At 37.8% G+C, this 20,513-nt stretch overlaps 1 protein-coding gene across 4 annotated transcripts in view; it reads right to left on the reverse strand.

The window, feature by feature from the left end:
- The window catches only part of ptch1 (patched 1), a 96,477-nt gene that overhangs the window by 22,654 nt on the left and 53,310 nt on the right, over positions 1–20,513 (reverse strand). For 3 of the 4 annotated variants that reach the window (XM_072586028.1, XM_072586018.1, XM_072586039.1), the window contains exons 11-17: positions 18,573–18,671; positions 17,179–17,304; positions 13,928–14,046; positions 12,508–12,913; positions 10,643–10,955; positions 5,715–5,857; positions 4,078–4,261 (exon numbers count right to left, since the gene is read on the reverse strand). In XM_072586028.1, coding sequence (XP_072442129.1) covers positions 4,078–4,261; positions 5,715–5,857; positions 10,643–10,955; positions 12,508–12,913; positions 13,928–14,046; positions 17,179–17,304; positions 18,573–18,671 — 1,390 coding nt within the window. Of the gene's footprint in view, positions 1–4,077; positions 4,262–5,714; positions 5,858–10,642; positions 10,956–12,507; positions 12,914–13,927; positions 14,047–17,178; positions 17,305–18,572; positions 18,672–19,294; positions 19,375–20,513 lie in introns of those variants that run through there. The other variant, XR_011962670.1, reaches the window with a different exon arrangement.

The following is a 20,513-nucleotide window of genomic DNA, read 5'->3' on the forward strand; positions in this document are numbered from 1 at the left end:
GCATAAAGTGTCCAACTGTGTGGGATACAAATCCTAGTCACAAACAAGCTTGACCACAACATTAGTCTTTACAGACTGATCGTAGTCATCTCTGTTAATCAGATAATCTCAAAAGTGTCACAGCAGATCACAATTTACAAAGACAATCTAAGCTCTCACAGACTGTACTAAAACAAGGAGCTGATTTCCTCTCATCTTGAACTATAGGAATTCACCAACATGTTCTTATATGTAATTTATATGCTGCCTGGTCTTGGGAGACACAGGGTACAACTCATCAATTATACCACACTTACACAATCCCCTTTTGTATGTGCACAGCATGATTGGTGTTGCATATATATGAGTAAGGTCCCCTATGGTACCAGGAGAGGTATTCCATGGCCCTCCTTCTTGGAGTCCTCCATGTCCCACTGTGTGGAAGACCATGGTAATCTGTCGTCATTTGGGTGGGATATGAATCCTGACATTACCTGACATTACATCCCCATGCAGAAGCATTGGAAACGTGACTAAAGGATCCAGCCAGAGCAGGTGTCAATGTCACTGTGGCTGCAAGGCGCAAAAATGCAGAGAAGCTTTAGAGGAACAAATGTTTCAGTAAACCCAGACCACTGGCAACCTTCAGTGCTGAACAAACAGCCTCCACATGAAGAAATCAGAGCTGAAGATGCCCTCAAGGTGTGGAGGAAGGACAGGAGGCCCTGTGATTTGTTGTCCGCGTTTGTATTTTCTCCAAATGAGCAAGGATCATTGTCACCAGAGACAGAGGATGTCCTGGGACAACATCACAGAACTGCATCAACTGCTGGAGTTGCAACCTAAAGGGTGGATGGCCATTCTGTTCCACTGGCTATCAAGATGACAGCTGTGTTAAGCTTTTATCCAACTTGCTCCTTCTGAGGAAATACTTTGTGGAATCTCTCAATCCTCAATCCAAAAAAAAAGTCAAGGCTCTTACTGACGTAATTTGTGCCAAATCATACACTTGATCTTGTTTCCCCACACAGCAACCTTTGCCAACACAGCTGCTTCCCTCAACTGCAAAGTGCTATAAACAGTAAGCATGTGTGTTCTGGACACTATTTCACAGTGTGGCTCACTTCATTAACTGAACATTATTCTACTCCATCAAAATACAAGTCAATTGTGATCATCAGTATTACATCTTAGATGTCTGTTCCATGTACTCTGGGAGTGCACATGATGTCTGTATCCTTCAGAGCTCCCATGTTTCTGCTACATTTTAAGGATTATTACTGTGACACCTGGGCTACTTTCTGGACCTTGGTTGTTGACTCCGCTAAACAATCCCTTGACTGAGGCCAAGCATAGATAAAATGCAGCCTTTTCATCCACCAGAGGCATGGCCTTCTGAAGATGAGGTTCCAATACTGAGATCAGTCTAAGAGGATCTTGCAGTGCAGTCCAGACAGTGTGCTGCATACTCCTAGCTGCTAAGTTCTGCACAAGTGGAGTAGGCCATAAGGGAATGTGATGGACACAGAAGACTGGGACAGTTCTCCCAGCTCTTCAGAAGTGGAAGCTGAAGACATCGAGCAGAAGGAATGTCATTCTTATCATGATATAGCACTGCAGCATCACACGTAGACAGGACTTAATTGACATCTGACCTTGGAGGATTTGAGCTATAGGGAGAGGTTGAATAGGCTAGGGCTGTTTTCCCTGGAGCGTCGGAGGCTGAGGGGTGACCTTATAGAGGTTTATAAAATCATGAGGGGCATGAATAGGATAAATAGACAAAGTCTTTTCCCTCGGGTGGGAGAGTCCAGAACTAGATTTCATGGGTTTAAGGTGAGAGGGGAAAGATATAAAAGAGACCTAAGAGGCAACTTTTTCACTCAGAGGGTGGTACATGTGTGGAATGAGTTGCCAGAGGAAGTGGTGGAGGCTGGTACAATTGCAACATTTAAAAGGCATCTGGATGGGTATATGAATAGGAAGAGTTTGGAGGGATATGGGCCGGGTGCTGGCAAGTGGGACTAGATTGGGTTGGAATTTCTGGTCAGTGTGGACGAGTTAGACCGAAGGGTCTGTTTTTCTGTACACCTCAATGACTCTATGGCTGGGTGAAGTGATCATTCATTGACTGTAAATTTGTTGTTGCTGGAAAGGAAACTGCTTGTTCCCAGCAGCAAATACAGCATTTTTGTTTATTTGTTTTCACTTTTGTTCAATAAAATTGAACATTTTCCCTCAACATGTGATGCTCCTACATTGAGCAATGAGAAAATGTCATGCTGCACTGAGTAAAGAGCAGCATTCCTTCAGACAAGCTCGTAACATGGTATGGCACTAAGAATGGGTAACCTTTCTAACTCAATTCGTGTAGTTTCAGTTACAAAGGCGGTCAATCATTCAGGTGATTGTTATGGATGTAGTTGGGTGTGTGCTGCCCCTTTAAACGACTGAATCAAGTGACTCAGAGGTTGGAGCTAGCGGAGGCAGTCTAGACCTAACTGTGGAGCTGAGAGGACGCATATTTAAAGTATTCCCTGTTCGGGTTTACCCTCTGTCTACCTCATAATATATTAGTACACCACAACATAATAGTGATGATTTAAATACCAAAACGTGTATGAACTTGAGCTTCTGTTTCCAATGAAGTGAAACCTGTGCCACCTGTGTGCCCAAAGAAGCTTTTCTTTCTTGCCCCTCTCCCCCTAAGTTCACTTTGAAGATCAGCTTCTGGCTAGCAGCATGTGGCCTAATACACAGCTGGGCTTCAAAAATGTCACTGACAGGAAAAATCTCAGGAGATTTTAGCACTGGCAAGTAGTTCCACTATCGGCAAGAGCTTGATAGCACAAGCTAGGCATCATAGAGGCGAAGAGAAAGTGAGGGCTGCAGCTGCTGGAGATCAGAGCTGAAAATGTGTTGCTGGAAAAGCGCAGCAGGTCAGGCAGCATCCAAGGAGCAGGAGAATCAACGTTTCAGGCATGAGCCCTTCTTCAGGAATCGAGGCAAAGTGCATAAATAATAAGGTGAGTAGCAAAGAATTATGTGAAATAACCTGCTAGACATAATCGAGAGAAACCCTCCTTGAAATCCTTCTCAAAAACACACCTCCTTGAAACTCCCCAAACATGATAATTAGCTGATTTTTGGTAAAATTTAGCCCCACGTATTCTACGCACGTGCATTGAGTTAAATGTGGAATGACACTGACAGCACAATATCATGACTAAAATCCAATGAAATAGACTGTTCATCTAATCCTGTTAGTTACCTGCCTGGTGAGTTAGGTTACAATTAACTCTGTCATCATCAAGAATACTGGAAACATAGGGTATGTCAAATATTTACAAGTAGGTAATTCAAGGAATTTGTTATTTTGCTGTCAACTGTTGATCCATGGAATTGAGACTGTTTCAACTGCTATTAATTTGTTTTTTTATTAAATGTGGAATAAAATATTTCTACTGACAGGAACCTACAGTGAAGAATTGTAGGTGACCTGAAATACTGACATGATCGGAGCTACATATTTGCCTTCATGAAATCTCATTTTACATGTTTCAAAGCACAAAAATGTAATTGCTTCAGTTCAATCTTCATGAAGAACATGACAAATTAAGATTAATTAATATGATGAAGTACAACTGTGTGGAATGCAAGATAAGATAAATCTGTTTATCATATATAACAAGGGCAAGATTATTGAATACAGTGTATAAGAAGGCACAATTGCATGTGGTAAATGATACAGTAGGCTTGTATAAAATACAGGACAATATAACAGAATGATACACAGAACAAATGCTGTTCTTCATGGATTTTCACTTCATATACCTTGATTTTATTTCCCATTATTGTTATTTGGTATTGATACTAGAAATAAGTATTCAAAACACATTTGTTTTTCTAAATTGTCAATGAAAACTGATTTTAAAAGACTTCTTCTAATCAATCTGGTCAGAGATGTTATTACGCACTTTTGGAACAGGTAAGACTTGAACTCAGGCCTAAGGCCATTAACTACAAGCATGCCAGTGAAAGTATTTGAAATTAAGAAATTAATTGAAATGATTGAGGAAGGGAAAATGGTAGACTTACTTCTGAGTGCAGTTTCTGGCCTGTCATCCGTCTTGTCGTGGACCCATTCTGGAGGGTGTGGGCGAATGTTGGCTTGAGATGCAGCATAAGCCACAGGGTCATTACTGACCCAGGCAGTCAAGTAGATGTAAAAAGCATTTGGGTTGATGATTCCATCAGCACTCACGAGGCGTTGTTTAGTCAACTGTAACCAGATGAAAAATTATTTTGAACACATGAATCTTTTGTGTTTCTCTTTCATCAACGTGCCTCATCACCACAGAGCAAAAAAGAAACACAACTCAATTGAACATAATGCTTAAGCAACACAATCTTGCCTTCACACTTCTCACAGGACTGAATCTCAACTATTTTTTACTTCAATGTGAAGCTACAATAAACATTACAAATACTTCACTTTGCAGCAAATTCTCTTTAAGAATTTTAAGTATCTATAGAAACAATATAAAAGCTAGAATAACAAAAAAGAGAGAAAGAAAAAACTTGGCAAGAGTCCCTGTGCACAGTTAACCTCTGTTGTTAACACTGAAGGAAATGCCACCCAGCAAATGGAGGAGAGCTATAAAAATAAAACAACATCTGTACAAATTTTGCTAGCACTTGCTTCTCCTGACCTGTGTATATTCGGAAAATGCACCATGCCAAGAAACAGACAGAAGCGAGATCCTGCCTGGGTCACCAGGGGGGCAATCATCTTTTGAGTGTTCATCTTGGACAAGAAGCAGAATACACTATAGTGTCACAAAGAAGAGTCTACTGTTGCCAATTTTTTCACTTTTTGGTAGATGTCTGAAAGGTTAAATGTTAAATTACATTCATGGAAAATATGTATTTCGTTGCTTTAAAGCACACTGGCCATGCTCCCAATTTCAGGTCTTTTTGAATGAAATGAAACACAACTGTGACAGAAGTACAAAAAAAAATTGATTTTCAGGCTCTGGATTCAATTAATCCACAGGATATTCAGCAACTGTATGTCTTCAGCTGTATCTGGAATCAAACAGTGCAGCTAGCAACCCCTGTGGGCATGGCACACTTTTCTCCCTCCCAGGCACAGGAAATTACATCAGAAGTTACAGGCCAACACTTTGTCCCAAAAGCTACACCTAGTAAAGAATGAACTACTGTATTTACCAGGGTAAATACTCATTCACATTACACTTTTGTGACTTATTTCTTTCAGTGTTAACGGGTATGCTGTGGTCTGCAGTAAACCAACATGTTTTACACCACATAATAACTTTAAACAATGTACTCTGTAAAACTGTCATCTTGAATATGACGGGCAAGGTAGAGAATAAGCAGAACCACTCTCAGCACATTATTGATGGGATTCTGCCAAAAAAATACAAAAAAAAGACAAATGGCTTGAACCAAGAACCTAATTGCTTTTTCAGTGCTCGGTACCATTCCACGGAGATTTCACATTTGTAATGAAGGCAGACAATAAAAAATTGTAATTCTGTAACCTTATGTGCAGAAGCCATGTGGAGAAATAATGTATTACTACAAAAGAGGCCACTAAAATGTTTGAGGAATTTTGGGTTCACACTCAGCAACTCAGGAGACAAAAGAAATTTAGCGATTTTCTCACTCGTCGACAAAACAGGCGTTGATATCTTAAGAAAAGCCCTTACCTGACTTAAGTCAGTTGGCCTATGCCTGTTACCAGTCTGAATTAACAACTTGTATGCCAGAACACCGCCATCAGAACCATTTTTATAACTGTTGTGAGTAATCTTCCCAGCTTGCCATTCCCTATCAAAAGTGTCTTGCAAACCTGATGAGACAAGAGGGTGAAATGTTTGTAAACAGCAAGTTAAACTCCAAAGCATTTTTTTAACTGTCACATACTCTAGTTAAACTCGAGATGTGCTTTTACTGAATAGTAGACGGTTACAGTTATAGAGATCTACAGCACAGAAAAAGGCCTTTTGGCCTACTGGATCTGTGCCAGTCAACAACCAGCTAACCATTCTAATGTCTCTGCTGTGAGCATACTAATGGAAAATGTATGAAAATGAGGATCAATTTTCTGTAACATTCTTCTTTTTGCTTTGGCAAATAGCTTAAGAATTTTTGTGAGTTGGAAAATTTATTGAATTTAAAAGATAAAACAAATATATCATTGAACTATATAGGTCACAAAGTTCAGAGATCTGATTCTTGTTGAAAATGCCTGTTTGTATGTGTAAACTTGTCCACACTAAATGTTTCCTTATTTACAAGTTCACCTAAAAAAGTGCACTAACATTTGTAACAATGGAGTGTCTGAGGTGGCATTCCCCACTGCTCCACCCCTGAACTGAATTGCTGGCTGCTTGTCTTTAGGCAACAAATTGACAGATGGCAATTGAAAATTTCCCCCACAGCTCCCAAGGCTAAAAGGTTGGGTAGGCTGATTAGGGTTCTTCTTCTTAACTGCTGTACTGCAAACAGCATCTGTACTACTTCAAAATTTGAACAGCTTGGACTTGATTGTGATGCATCTTGTGAATGAATAATTTGTGAGGTATTTCAGACACATGCATGAAAATTGACCAGGAACTGTAGTCACCACACATCACTTTCTTAAAGAGGTGGAAACGTTGATTACTGTTAGCAGTATTACATTAGCACATGCATATCAGTTCCCTGATAAGAACAGTACATTTAGCTAAAGACAGTTGTAGATTTTGTAGGGATGAGGATCCTTAGAGAAGAAATTCCAGTAGAATAACAGAATAATTGGCAGAAAAAGTATGTTAAGAGACATTTGCTATTTGATAAGGCAAATTGGTACCACAGCAAGTTAGTTTGGTAGCCTGCTGCACTCACAGCGGAGGGTCTCAAGTTTATGCCTGGAGTTCTACATATAGTGAGCTTTGTGTCTCAGTTGGAATGTTTTGAAAAAGTGTAGAATAGCAGCAAGGCGTTCCCTCTTCCCAAAAGAGCACTGAGGAGGCAATGCATGGCACAGAGAATCTGGTGGAGGGGGAAGCCTGCCTTAGCCCAATCTTCAGTTAGGTGGTTGGCAGGGAGTAAAATCACTGCACATTTAGAGAAAAAAATGAGAGAAATAAAACATATTAAGAAATAAAGATCTACTGAAACTTATACAAAAGGCACTATACAAGAAACACCACAACTTGAATTTAAAAGTAGAAGTGTCCACAAATAGGAACAAACAAATTGGATGCTGAATAAAAAACAGACTATGGAGAGTGACTAAAAGCTTGCTGAAGATGGATTTTGAAGGGATTTATAAAAAGGAAGAGAGAGAAAAATACATTTGCAGAATTGTGGAGAAATTTAGAAAGATGCCATTCATATTAACAATCTAGAGTCTGGGATCTTAAATTTGCTTTGCAAATCATAGCATACAAATGCTTTATATATTGCCATGAGACTCCTACACTGATATTATAATACAGGTGTTATTTTGTTGTTTTACAGAACTTGATACCTTCCCTAAAATAGCAAGAACAGAATTACACAAATAATATTAAAATTCACTCAGTGCAATTTCAAAGCCATTGATACCAAAATATTCCGATGGCACCAAAAGTTTAAAGGCTGAAAGTTTAGAATCTAAAGTTCCAATTTTAACCCAATCAGGCTAGCAGAATTGCTGGTCAAAATATGCCCCACCCTTCCCACCATGTCATCTCCATCATTTTAATTTGGCTAAAGCAGATATGGGTTGCCTGCCCCAAAAGAACAAGGCCATTTTCAAACTGGCCTGTTTCATCACAGTTATATTACTGAGCACGCTATCCAACATAGCTACACTTAAGGAGAAACACACACGTTATGCCCAGTGAAACCAAGCAGGAGATAACAAACTTGGAAAAGGTTCTTTTTAAGTCAGTAGGAGTAGAGTTTCTTACCTGCAGTTTGTGATTCACTGCCCAATGATCTTTTCCTATGCCCCATTCACATGTTGTCTCCAGGGAACACCTCAATGGGAGTAAGCTGACTGTCTGAACACCCACAGCCATGTGAAACTTAACTGTTGCCCACTAACTTTGATGGTATTTCCCACTGCACTTGGATGAAGCCAGTGCCTGGATCACACACTCCATTGAAGTAGGTCATTCACTACTCGCTTAAGTCTCAACACCAAGTAAAATTTATCCTTAAACATCTTTGAGCTCCCTCCTTATTTGCTTGTTTGAAGATGCCTAATACAAGAACTCCCTGATTATTAAGCTTGTAACAGTGTACAATATGAATATTATATTCATAGTAACCTTTTCTGATAGCAATATTACACAGCCAAATTCCATGGAACAGACTAAAGGAAAATATGTTCAGCACAGAGAGAAAATAGTTTGAACACACAAGTTAAAAAGTAAAAGGAACTCAACCGTTCCTTGAGCACAGCATGAGTTAGCACTGTGTCCTCAATTCATTCCATCTGTTTGACTTGGGCAGCACTTACAAGTCGTGATATCTGTTGCCAGCACATGTAAAGATCACAGCCAACACCTATTCACTCTCAACTGTGATTTTCCTCTGCATCCTTTTAAAAAGCATGGAAGATCACTTGCTGTTCCAAGCAGGTAATTTGGATCAGATTTGGAACAGGAAGCCACAACCCTGTACAACGAGCCTCTGTGTGAGCAGATGACAAACCACATACCCGGACGTTTAGACCCACCTCACAGCTGCACTGAAGCTGTAATCAAAACCATCATTACAGATCTGATAGGTTAACTACAGCTGTAAGGAGATAAGGCTAAAGAAGCCAGGCACAAATGCCATTGCCTAAGGGCTGAACTTGCTCATTCCAGTTTGAAAAAAAAATTCCCACATAGGCTGCACACATCAACTTAAAACAAACTGGTTTGAAACAATGGCAGCAGCTTCAAAAACACACACTGCACACCTGCCAAACTTGATGCACATTCCCTGGCCCAGCTTGGAATGAAGAGGAACCCATTTGTAAATACTACCTATGTGGTTTCAAAGCACTTTACTCAGTGTGGCCTTGGCTTGCACGCATGTTTTCAAAGTTTAGCTTCTCTCAACAATTCAACTGGATTATCTTCTAACTCATCAACACAAACACTCAATGCCACAACAGTAATGAACTTTATAACTACCTGATAACAAAATACACCAATTTACAGAATTTAAATACGGTGCACAGCTCTTTTTTTTAATTTTTAGAATAAAGATCACAGGAAACAAAATATTTCCAAAATTTTACAATAAGATACAGTATAAAACACTCAATGTTTTGTGTTGTCCACCTCAATTCATAATTTCACCTTGCTAGTTTCTCTTTGATCCCAATTGCTATTGGAGCCCCTACTACAAGTCATTCCTTACTGTGCTTCTGATATCAGCTCAATGCAACTGTTTTGCTGAGGGATCAGACTCTGCTATGCACTGCTAGCAGCATTTTCTGATGCGGTAAAACTATCATGATATAGAATTCTTGCCACCAATTACAGAAATAGTCCAAAGCTGGAGTGAAGCAGCCACAACAGAAGTGGTTGAAAGAGGTGAATCAGAGAATGGAACAGAATGATTCTGGAGAAATGAATGGGAACTCAAGTATCATGGTGGTGAAGAAGGCAAGTTTTCCCAACTTAACAACAAAAATAACACATCTGTAGCCTTTCAATAGTTTTCATCAGATCAGTTGAGCCTGAGCTGAACATCAGCTTGTGAATGAAAATATGCATGTACACACTCTGACAGACAACCTCTGGCCGATCTTCTTCTCCAGATTTCTCAGATTAGAGGTGCTGAGGATAACTGCAACAACCCAGCATTGCAAATGATTTTGTGATCTTTGAAGACCTTTTATTACTAAACTTCGTAATTCAACATGCAGTTATCTACAATATGCTAAAACTAATCTCTAATTAATGGAGCAGGGATTTGATTTATTGTCTCTGGGAGAAATGCAGGCATGACACTCCTTGACTGAACCCCTTCTGATAGATCTTGCAGAATGTTTCTAACAGAGGCACCCTAGACGTGCCCCTTGTGGCATGGCAAACTATTGCTACAGGGCAAATCAGGAAACCTATATCCACCCACAAACTTGGGCAAAGTAAACACTGGAACTCTTTGGTGGCAACATCTCAGCACTTGAACTGCAATGTGCCAATCCCTTGCAAATAGTTTGGCACCAAACACACTCCAAACGATTTCAATTAAGATTCTAAATGACAGACCATGGCACATTTCCATTCCTAAAAAGGCTTTTGTGATACTTTTATCAAATATACATGTACATTGCTAAATTGTTATTCTTCTAGATGAACTTCAAAAAATCCATACTTTATGCATCTGCTGCAATCTGAATGGAAATAACTATTTTAACATAAAAAGACACATGAAGGTGTTTCACAACAACATAAATAGACTCAAAAATACAACGTATGAGCACCGATTTGGTGTTCCCCTTCAGAACTGAAGAAAAGCTAATAAATAATCGCTTGTTTGAGGCTGTGCAACTCTATTCGTTTTCTTTTAACGATACAATAAGTTGAGTAAGTAAGTATAATATTTTAACTTATATATCTGAATCTAATGTTTTAAAAGAAGATAAGATTGTTATTATTACCTTTTAGCCAGTTGTGAAAGTAATGCAGCCACATGTTTGGAAGCTCTCCATTATCTTCCAATAAAATGAATTTCACATTTCTGAAGCTTTTGTGGAGATAATACAGCAGGTGCTGAGCACTGGGATAGTCTGTTTCTTGTTTAGTTACGATGTACATATTATAGAAAGAGAAGTATTTAAACTGTGCTGCGATGAAGTCATATTCTCGTGTTTCACGAGGTACAATGTCAGTAAGATCCAGACCATCTCTGACTGTTGTGGTTCCGTACAGACTGATCCCAAGCAAACCCAAAAAAAGCAATGTGACCACAATCTGCATCATAAAAGATAAGAAAGGAACAGTCAGGTTGAGAACTGAACAGAATTCACAGGGCTTAAACATGGAAGGAACTGGACAGGATTAATTAAGTACAACACTTGGTGGTCGCCCAAATAAACAATCTGATTATGAAGGATCATCAGTGGTAATTGTTAAGAAATCTCACAAGTGACTTTGGCAGATGGTGTTGAGCAGAGGTAATGTTGTCATGTTGCAGATGCACAAGTGCCAGGACAATTGCAATACCTTAAGGGAACTTACAATTAACATTATCATAGGTAATATTATAGAGGCAAATCATAGCACAATCTAAAGGTGTAACTGCAACTGTACATAGACTTTACATTTTTTAAAAACCAAATTTTACTATCTAAATTGTCCAAAGTAGGAGTTTTCTATACATGTGGAAATAGAATGTTGTGATGTATAAAAGGTATATACATTTTATATACCTATGTTCTGTCTCGTGCAATAATGGTTTAATCTTAGTGGTCAACTCTGCATTGAAAATCGCCAGATATGGCTCAAGATTCTATTCTGTCAAGTTTGCTGCAAAGGAAGACAGTGGGATTAGAAGGTACACAATTTGCTGGCCTCTATGTAACTTGGAGCCTTCTTCTCGAGCAGTTGAGTTTTCTGTTTCTCCTCACTTCTTTTAATGCCCAAATAGATACCCAAGGAGGTCACTTGGTCTAACACATCCCTCCATACTGGTCCATTCCCTTCCCCTCTTTGCTAAGCTTTTCCTTAATTTTACAAGTATCTATCCATTCCCTCTTTATTGGCCAACAAGAATTCTAGTTCAACTGCTGTTTTTAGTGGAGTATTTCATGTCCCAACAACGTTGTGAAAAAGTTCCTAAACATCTCCTCTACTTATTGGTAATAATGTTAAATTTATATATAAAAACTAAAAACAGATGCTGGAAATCAGAAATAAAAACAGAAATTGCTGGAAAAGTTCAGCACGTCTGGCAGCATCTGTGCAGAGAAATGCACAGAGAAATCAGAGTAAATGTTTCGGGTTTAGTGACTGAATCATGTTTGTGTTAAATTTATATATGTTTATCAGTGAATCAAGAACCACATGCATGACAAACCTCCTCTCCCAATAAAGATATGTATATCTGAATCTTTGCTTAACTCTTTAAAATGTTCCAATTTCATTCATATCTACTCCTCATTTCTCTTAAAATATACACCTTACATTTCACTGCATTAAATTCAATTTGACATCCATCAGTCCAAATTCTTGATTTGTCTATACCTTCCTGAAGCTGCTTACAGTTTTATTCACAGTTAACCTGGCCCTGTTTTTGTAGTGCCTGCAAATTTTGTTACTATCCTACCTGGAGAGCCTGTCTAACTTGGATAAGAACGAGAGATTGGATGATTCCCTCTGCCATGTTGATGCCAGGTTGCAAAGTTCTGAAAGACCCCTCATATCTACTCAGAAGGTTGAATGCAAATACTTTTTCATGACACTAGATTAAATAGTATTTCAGCCACCAGAAAACAAAGGTAAGTGTTGCGGCTCTAATACTCACCTTTGTTGTTCGCTTTAGCAACAGTGGTGCATAATGCTTCTCAGCAAAAGAAGAGAGAGTCCATTTCGTGCAGGGTGGATCTACACAGTTACTATTGGGGTCTGTAAACTGGGAGAGAAGATCTCGTGTTGAGCTAGCAGTCTCTGGGCTTTGAGAGCTAAGTGAATCCTGTGTAGTTGTAGTGACTGGTTGAACAGATATTTCAGATCGAGGCTCAGCAGTTGTATAGTAAGCTTGGGTGTGAGGATTGTACTCCGTGCGTAACTGGACAGTAGACTGCATGGTAATTTGAGTCTCATGGGTAAAATTTTGATTGATGTAGGGTGGTGGTGGTTGGCAAGGATGGTTGTCATTGGTATCTCTATATGCTTGTGACTCAATTTGAATCACTCGGTTGGCACAAGGACTAAAAGAAAGAGAACAAACATTTATGTTATGGCAGTGCAAAGGTGACATTCACTTTAATCCTCCAAGCTGTTCATTGTTACATCTAATCATTTACAACTTTCATTCTGCATGGAATCCAAGAGATCAAATATGCAAACAAGCCAGGCCCAATACTACATTGCAATCTGGACTTTTCCATATGGATCTGTGTTTTATCCTAGACAGCCTGACAAGAAACTCAATGTAGTGGTTTCTGTGGGCAGGAATGTGAATGGAAATAATGCAGCTGGAAAAAAGAATGTACAAACAAAGAAAAATTCTCCAAAATCTGGCCTCAATTTCTGACCTACTGCAAACCTGTAACATTCCTGTTATTGCGCATGATGTGAGAAACACGCAGTAACCTGCCATCCTATCGGCATTGTTGCAAAAGGAAGCCTTAGCAGTGCTTACGCTAAAAGAACAATTTTACTCATCAAAGCTAGACTCTAAGCTATTTGTAAACTAGTATCTGAAATTTACCACCAGTTACTCTATCTGTCCTTTGTACACAGTGTGCACCATGTGTGCCTGTCCTTTGTCACAAAGACCAACTGCAGGCTAAATTCTTAGCTATTGTTCTGAATTTCTGATAGCACTACTGATTTTTTTTCTTCAGTATCAACAAGAAATACTCTTAACTTTTCAGATCAGTATTATTAAATAAGTGTTTTATTAAATGGGATGACAACTTGCTAGCATTTAAGTATGAATGGAAGGAATCAGTTCTACTAAAATTCATGGGAAAATCTGTAATTCTCTACTACAGACCACAACTTTTCAATTTATCTTTTACTTTTCCAGAGGCAAAGAGCATTTATTGCTCTTCAAACAATTCTGCTTCTAGTAAATTATCCAGTCAAAAAAAGTCATAAAACTCATTCTTGTCCTGCTTCTCAAGAAAAGCAGTGCTGCAAAGCTGTGGGGTCTTTTATTCACATACCACAAAACCTTTAGAAGATATACAAAAGTCAGCTTTTCAGTTGGCCCATACCTTGTAAAACAGCAGAGGATGTCGAGTCTCCTAACTTCCCTGCGGTAGAGATCCATGCTGAGAATAGCAGGGAAGATGAGCAGAACCATGGCAAAGTTAAATACCACAACAACAGCAGCCTGGAAATGAAAATTAAACACAGCCCTTTAGAGAAAAAAGCGAAACAAGTAAACTGAAAGTATCTGGACACTTATGTAACAAATATTAAGTAATCACAGCATCAATATGTTTAACATTATAATATTTTATAGAGGAAGAAAGGTTTGCATTACTCTTGGTGGGGAGAGGGAAAAAATGAACAAGTAATTAATGGCAAATCACAAACCCTCTTCAAAAAGCTTTTAACTTTTCCACAAAAATACTTAATGTAATTTTGTAAATAAGTAAAACATAATCACCAATTTTATTTTTAAAAGTATTTTTTAAAAAGCCTCCATTCTTCTAACTTATTTTTCAGAAAGATGAAGTTTCAGTTTTGTTTTGCCATGCATTGCTCACACATTTACAGTATAGTGCTTCACCTAAATCAATGGACTTCTATGTAAGTTTGTAACTTATACAGCATTTATCAAAAAGAACAGAGTCTGGGATAACATTCCATGTAGTAATGTGCAGTGCACCACAACTAAACAATGAGGACAGCAGTGAAAGGCTCACATCATTAACTGGAACAACAGTATCCCGAGAAATCTGAAATAGTTCCTTATACTTTGCTCATTGTACAAGGTGCCAAAAACAAACCTCAGAATTGTATTACAATCCTGTGTCTCCACGGCTCAGGTAAGAATAAAATTATGTTTAAAAAGGCAGAGGTGCATGTTAAATGCTAATTATGGATTATCAGAAGTTATTTTCAGGAGTTTGAAACAATTATATTTTATAATCTTAATTCAATGTAAATTGAATAAATCCTTCAAAAACGGTTTCTGAATGAACATACTAACTCTGAAAGTGAGTATTTCAAACTTAATTCATCTAGGTAGATTGACTTATGCAATTTTTAAAACTATAAATCAAATTGGTCAAACAATTCAAATCAATAGTTCATAGTTAAGTTAGTTACTTCATGCTAAGGTTAAAAAGAATGAAAGCGCCTCTGCATGAGGTACAGAATGAGAAGCCAGCTTAGTAGGGGCCCAGTCCAAGGTACATGCTGTATACACCATTCCAGACCACCCAGAGAGAATGGATGTAATGCATAGTCAGAGGTGATGAGCAGATGATGAGGCCTGTCATCCACAGTTCCTACCTTATTTGTGCCAGATTGCAACTCTGCTAGATTTTCCCTTTGTTATCCTTTTCAATACCTAGTTCTAAATTGCTGCAACAGCTTTTTTTTCAGAGTACAAGGCAGGGGTCTACAAAGGTTAAAGAATTGGGGAAAGAGAGTAGCTATATTGCCCATTTTCTGCACTTACTCAATCTGACTCAACTGTGCCAAGGAGTTTATTATTCTCCTTTTCCATACAGTGTAATGTTTTCCAACTAAACCTATTCATACTAGATAAATAAATATGCATAGATGTATTTAAAAGTTCTTCAGCAGGTTTCTGCAAGTTTCACAAATTTGCCAATTTAGATCTGATTACCTTAATATACTCTGTTTGTCAACTGTGACACCAAAGCTGATCAAATTTAGATTTGTTACTTGACCAACAATTCAGAAGAAGAAAACTATGCCAAACATTCCAGGAAAAATAACAGGGGGTAAAAAAAAGGAAAGAAGAAACTATTGATATGTGAGACTGAAAGCAGACTGTATTTGCAAGAGCTAATCAGGAAACCATTTATTCTCCCTCAGCGGCTGGATTAGTTTACAGATAGTGGGGCCTCAAAAGATGTGGATACTTTGATAATTATCTCACACTGTCTTAAGGAAAAGGTCAAAGTCAACTCCCTTTCTGAACACATAAATCAATTGGAATTCTTTTTTATATAAAAGTCAAACCAAGTTGACGAAAAGAGGAAAGCCTCACATTTTGTGTAAACTTGAATACTGAATGCTAATCTTGTGCTTTGCCAGCCAATCAAACTGATCTGAGCAGGTGATTAGGGAACTGAAACTTACACCATCAAGGAAATTTGCTTCTGTACTTTCTACATTGATATTCACTTTTAATAGGTATTTAGAAAACACAGTTTTGCAAATATTTTCTCAACTTCTGAATGTAGAACCTATTACTATTCAAAGTGCTGCCCTTATGGCAGTATCTAGCTGCTGAAATTATTATCTCAGGTATCAAGAAAAATTACAGCCCTTCACTTCCGCTGGGGAGGTTATAGGTCAAGCAGCATGAAAAATGAGTGGAGACACAGGTTACAAAAAGCAAAATTACTCTTTTGAAATAGTACAGTTTATCTGCACTGCTGAGGTTACCTGACCTCATAAATTGTCTCCATGTTAAGCTGAAGCAATTATGTCTCCAGTCAGCAATACTGAAAAAAAATTTGTCTTCATTTTCCTAACATCAGCTAGCCTGCAGTAGTTAATTTTTGATTTGGGAAAAATTCTACTCAAAAATGAACTTATTATCATGTATCATTCATGCACACATTTACAACAGGATCAATGTCAATTAATTGTGCTCCTTTACTGGATTTGATCCAGGATAAGTATTAAGCATTGAGATTACTCATTTGCAGATTTTTGAAGGATGAAGTTCACTTCAATGACTAGAAACATACTGCTACTTCATAATTGAAACTGCAGAACTCATTTTAACTTGCCTGTTTAGCAATAAAAGTGACTGCAGCCTTATATACAGACAGCCTCAAAAGTATTAAATTATTTCACAAGGAATTTCACTTCTAGTGTTTATTGTTCTGGCAAACAAGGCATCATTGTAAATGCCATTAAATACTGACCACCTTTAAATTGGAAAGGATTTTCATGTTTCATGACAATTGTAGAAATTCACCAGAAATATTTTCTCCAACAACAGGGTTATCACAATGAACTGCACTGTAATGGCACCTCTAACATTGTCCCTAGTGACATCTTGTTGACAATGGTGTGCATTTCAGCCACATTTCTTCAATCATCCCTTTGATGGTCTCTATCCTACTATAATAACAGTATTACTGAAAAGTAAGACTCACACATGTCACCATTTCATTAAAACACAATTTAACTTGTATACATAACTTCTGAGATCACAATTTATTTTTTAAAAAATGTAACATGTAGCTCACTCGGTAGCAATGGCAATTGTCTTTTTGAAAAAAGATCTGATTGGTATGGCTTCACGTACTTGTAAGGAGAATGCTCTTAAGGCAGGGATAGGTATTAAAGCAGCCATGAAAAAGGCAGTCACATTGCTGATGGAGGTAAGGGCCACACTTGCTCCAGTTCTCTTTAGACATTCTCCTGTTCGGTCCTGTAGAGGGGAAGAATAGGACAAAGAAAATCAAAACAAGATTTTTGATGTCTATTTCCATAAGTCATGAGGTGGTACAAAAAAATTAAACAAAAACAGTTCTTCTGAATACATGGATAAAGTTTATTACTACTGTTCATAGAAAGTAACATTAGTGAATGAGAGTAGTTTAGATTACCATCTTGGCTATAAACACTGCCAACAGTACACAAATACTACACCAATTACAATCAACTTTCCAACTTTGGAACTGCTAATCTTTCTTTTCCCCTGAGTTGAAATACTATTCAACTTAACCTTCTAAACGCTTCGCTGACATCGCTGTACCAAAAATATCTACTCTTTCTGGGAAGTAAAACCTGGCATTTGGACAATTGCTCAGAAAAATAACAACAAATTTCCATTTTTGAAGGAACATAGTAAGTTCTACATTATGCTAGAAAGTCGAGACATACAGAACAGCAGCGCCCATCTCCTCCACACTATAAAACAGTTAATTTCTTTAATATGATCTAGTTAATGTGTTAATACGTTAAATCTTCTACTCACAAACTGCACCACAACCCTATTGTGCTGGAGAAGAATAGTGGGCATTTTTTCATCAAAGCAGAACAATCTCTGTTTTTGATACAGCTATTCCTACATTATCCTCATATTTTGGCTGATAGCATATCTGCAGGGCTACTAACACAGAGTGACACTCCCTTATCTAAAAAAAAAGGGTGCAGCAATGTAATGCTGGACCACACATTGAGTTAGTTTGTCATTCAAAACCAGAGGGATAATGTTTTCCTACCAAAAGGAACTGTTTACCTTTTGATTTAAAACACATAAAAGCTTCAACAGAATGAGACAGTCAAAATGCTTTAAGCATGCTAACAAAGACTTTAAAGTCAGCATATTGCATGTAGGGAGTTGTGGGTGGGCAGTTGCAGCTATGTGAGGGTGAGGGTTTTGTGGTTGGTGATGGGAAGAAAGTTAAGCAAATACAGGTTTCTGCCATATTATCAGTGAACGCCAAATTTCTATATCCAGGTTACAGATATACGCATGAGGTTTGTTAAAAGCTAACTGAAGTCCAGGCAAGTACTTTCCATTTGGATTACTCTCCCCCGTCAATCCTCGGTTGCAAATAAAACTAATTACAAAAAAAAGACACCTGCTTTGAAATGTTATTAAATGTATCACCAAAGAAATATCAATGGAAAAAAAATGGAATGCAAAAAGATTATTTGCCAGCTTTCCTGAAATTAATTTCTTATTCTTACCTCAAATGGAATCTTTTTATTATGTCCTGTTTCACTAAATGCATGTGCCAAAAGGAAGATATCATCCACTCCCACGCCAAGAGCAAGAAAAGGCAAAACCTGCAGATGAAGACAATCTAAATTTAACAAATAAGTATCTCAGATATGGAATTTTAAATATTCTTATTAAAGCAGTTGCTGATGAAGTAGCTAATATCATTAGTGCTGCATCCGTGACTACATTAAACAACTGTCAAAAATATTTTTCATCTGCATTTAATTTTATGAAGTGCTTGTAAGTCTTAATTTTGTGAAAAATCTAACAAAGTCCCAGAGAGCAAATTTTTGACTGGTCTGCCTCACTGGCAGAGATATAGCAGAGGAGGCTGTATTTTTGCTGATACAAAGAGCCTTTAACCCCATCTCACAATACAGAGAGATAGTCATCAGTATAGACTGGCAGGCCACTGTCAAATGGCACATTAGTCGAGTCCACCCTGATTTGGCAGCAAATGTTTAAGGATCACACAGGTGATAGAAATTAAAAAGAAACATTTAACACTTTTCACCTATAAGAGAACCTTTTAATTAAAGTTAAGTACCTTTGGTTGATACAGGTTTGGTAGCTTTTTGAAGGTCTAAAATCTAACAGTTCTCAATTGTCTAGGAAATTCCTAGACATGACCTAATGAAATGGGGTAGGAGTGGACATGGATTGTAGATTTACCTACAGCCTCCCATACCTGAAATATGGGACGGAATCTCAGATGAACCATGTTCCACCCCATTTTCTGGCCTTCAGTCCGGAGATCCACTGGGGTTCCTTAATATTTAAGTATTAAGAATAAGTACTTAGAGACATTTCTCTTTGCCATAGGTGCTTTATAATGAAAGTTGTTGCTGTAGTAAAAGTAGTGACATTAACCTTTATAATATGTATGAAAATTTAAGGCCATCTATTTCAATAGCACTTAGTCCATTTCATTTCTTAATGCAATATCCATACATTCTTAACTTACAAGTCAAGATGAAGAAATTAAATGTTGAGTTTAGATTTGTAATTTGGAACAGATTACCATAGGGATTGGGTTTTAAGTCAGTGATTCTGGATTAGTGGTGCTGGAAGAGCACAGCAGTTGAGGCAGCATCCGAGGAGCAGTAAAATCGATGTTTCGGGCAAAAGCCCTTCATCAGGAATAAGCACTACTAATCCAGAATCTGGTTTCCAGCATCTGCGGTCATTGTTTTTACCTAGTTTAAGTCAGTGATTGTATTAGCAGTGCTATATTGTTCAATGAACAGCACACAATGTCATTATAATGTCCAATGCAATTTGAGATTGTCATGTTTAATTTGCCAATGGAACAAAGTATTTCCCGTGATAATTGTAACTGAGGTTTACCAGTACCAGCAAACCTATAACAATGCACCTTGGTCTACTCCATAGGTAATCAAAGTACAGCTAAAGAGTCAATGAAGCTTCAATTCATGGATGATTCATTTAATGGTCTAATATGCCTCCAGTTGATAATCAATGCCATACAATTTTAGTAGTTAGACTGCTTTGTGTTTGGGTCTAAATTCAGGGAGATTAGTGACTACACTATGGCTTCCATAGTTTACAATAGTAATTCTGGCTCCATTGTTTGGTGGCACAATACTAGACTCATCAACAATCAGGCTTTCTACAATGCTTTCAAATTTAATGGTGCATAGTTTGCTAGTATAAATACTGTTGTTCATGGATGTTGCTATCCTGGAATCCAAATATAACATGCATCAGTATAAACATATTTCAAAATGTCTTAGGAGAAAACATGGCAGCAAGAGGAAATGTATTATTTTATACTTCTGACAAAAAAAAAGACTTTGTCAATGCAAATTTAATCATTTATAATTTTGACAGTCTTGGATGAGAGCTCAGATGTGAAAATTAAAAAGACATAAAATTAAGTTCAGGCG

This window comes from Chiloscyllium punctatum, chromosome 2 (genome assembly GCF_047496795.1).
Source record: "Chiloscyllium punctatum isolate Juve2018m chromosome 2, sChiPun1.3, whole genome shotgun sequence".
Classification (NCBI taxonomy): Eukaryota; Metazoa; Chordata; class Chondrichthyes; order Orectolobiformes; family Hemiscylliidae; genus Chiloscyllium; species Chiloscyllium punctatum.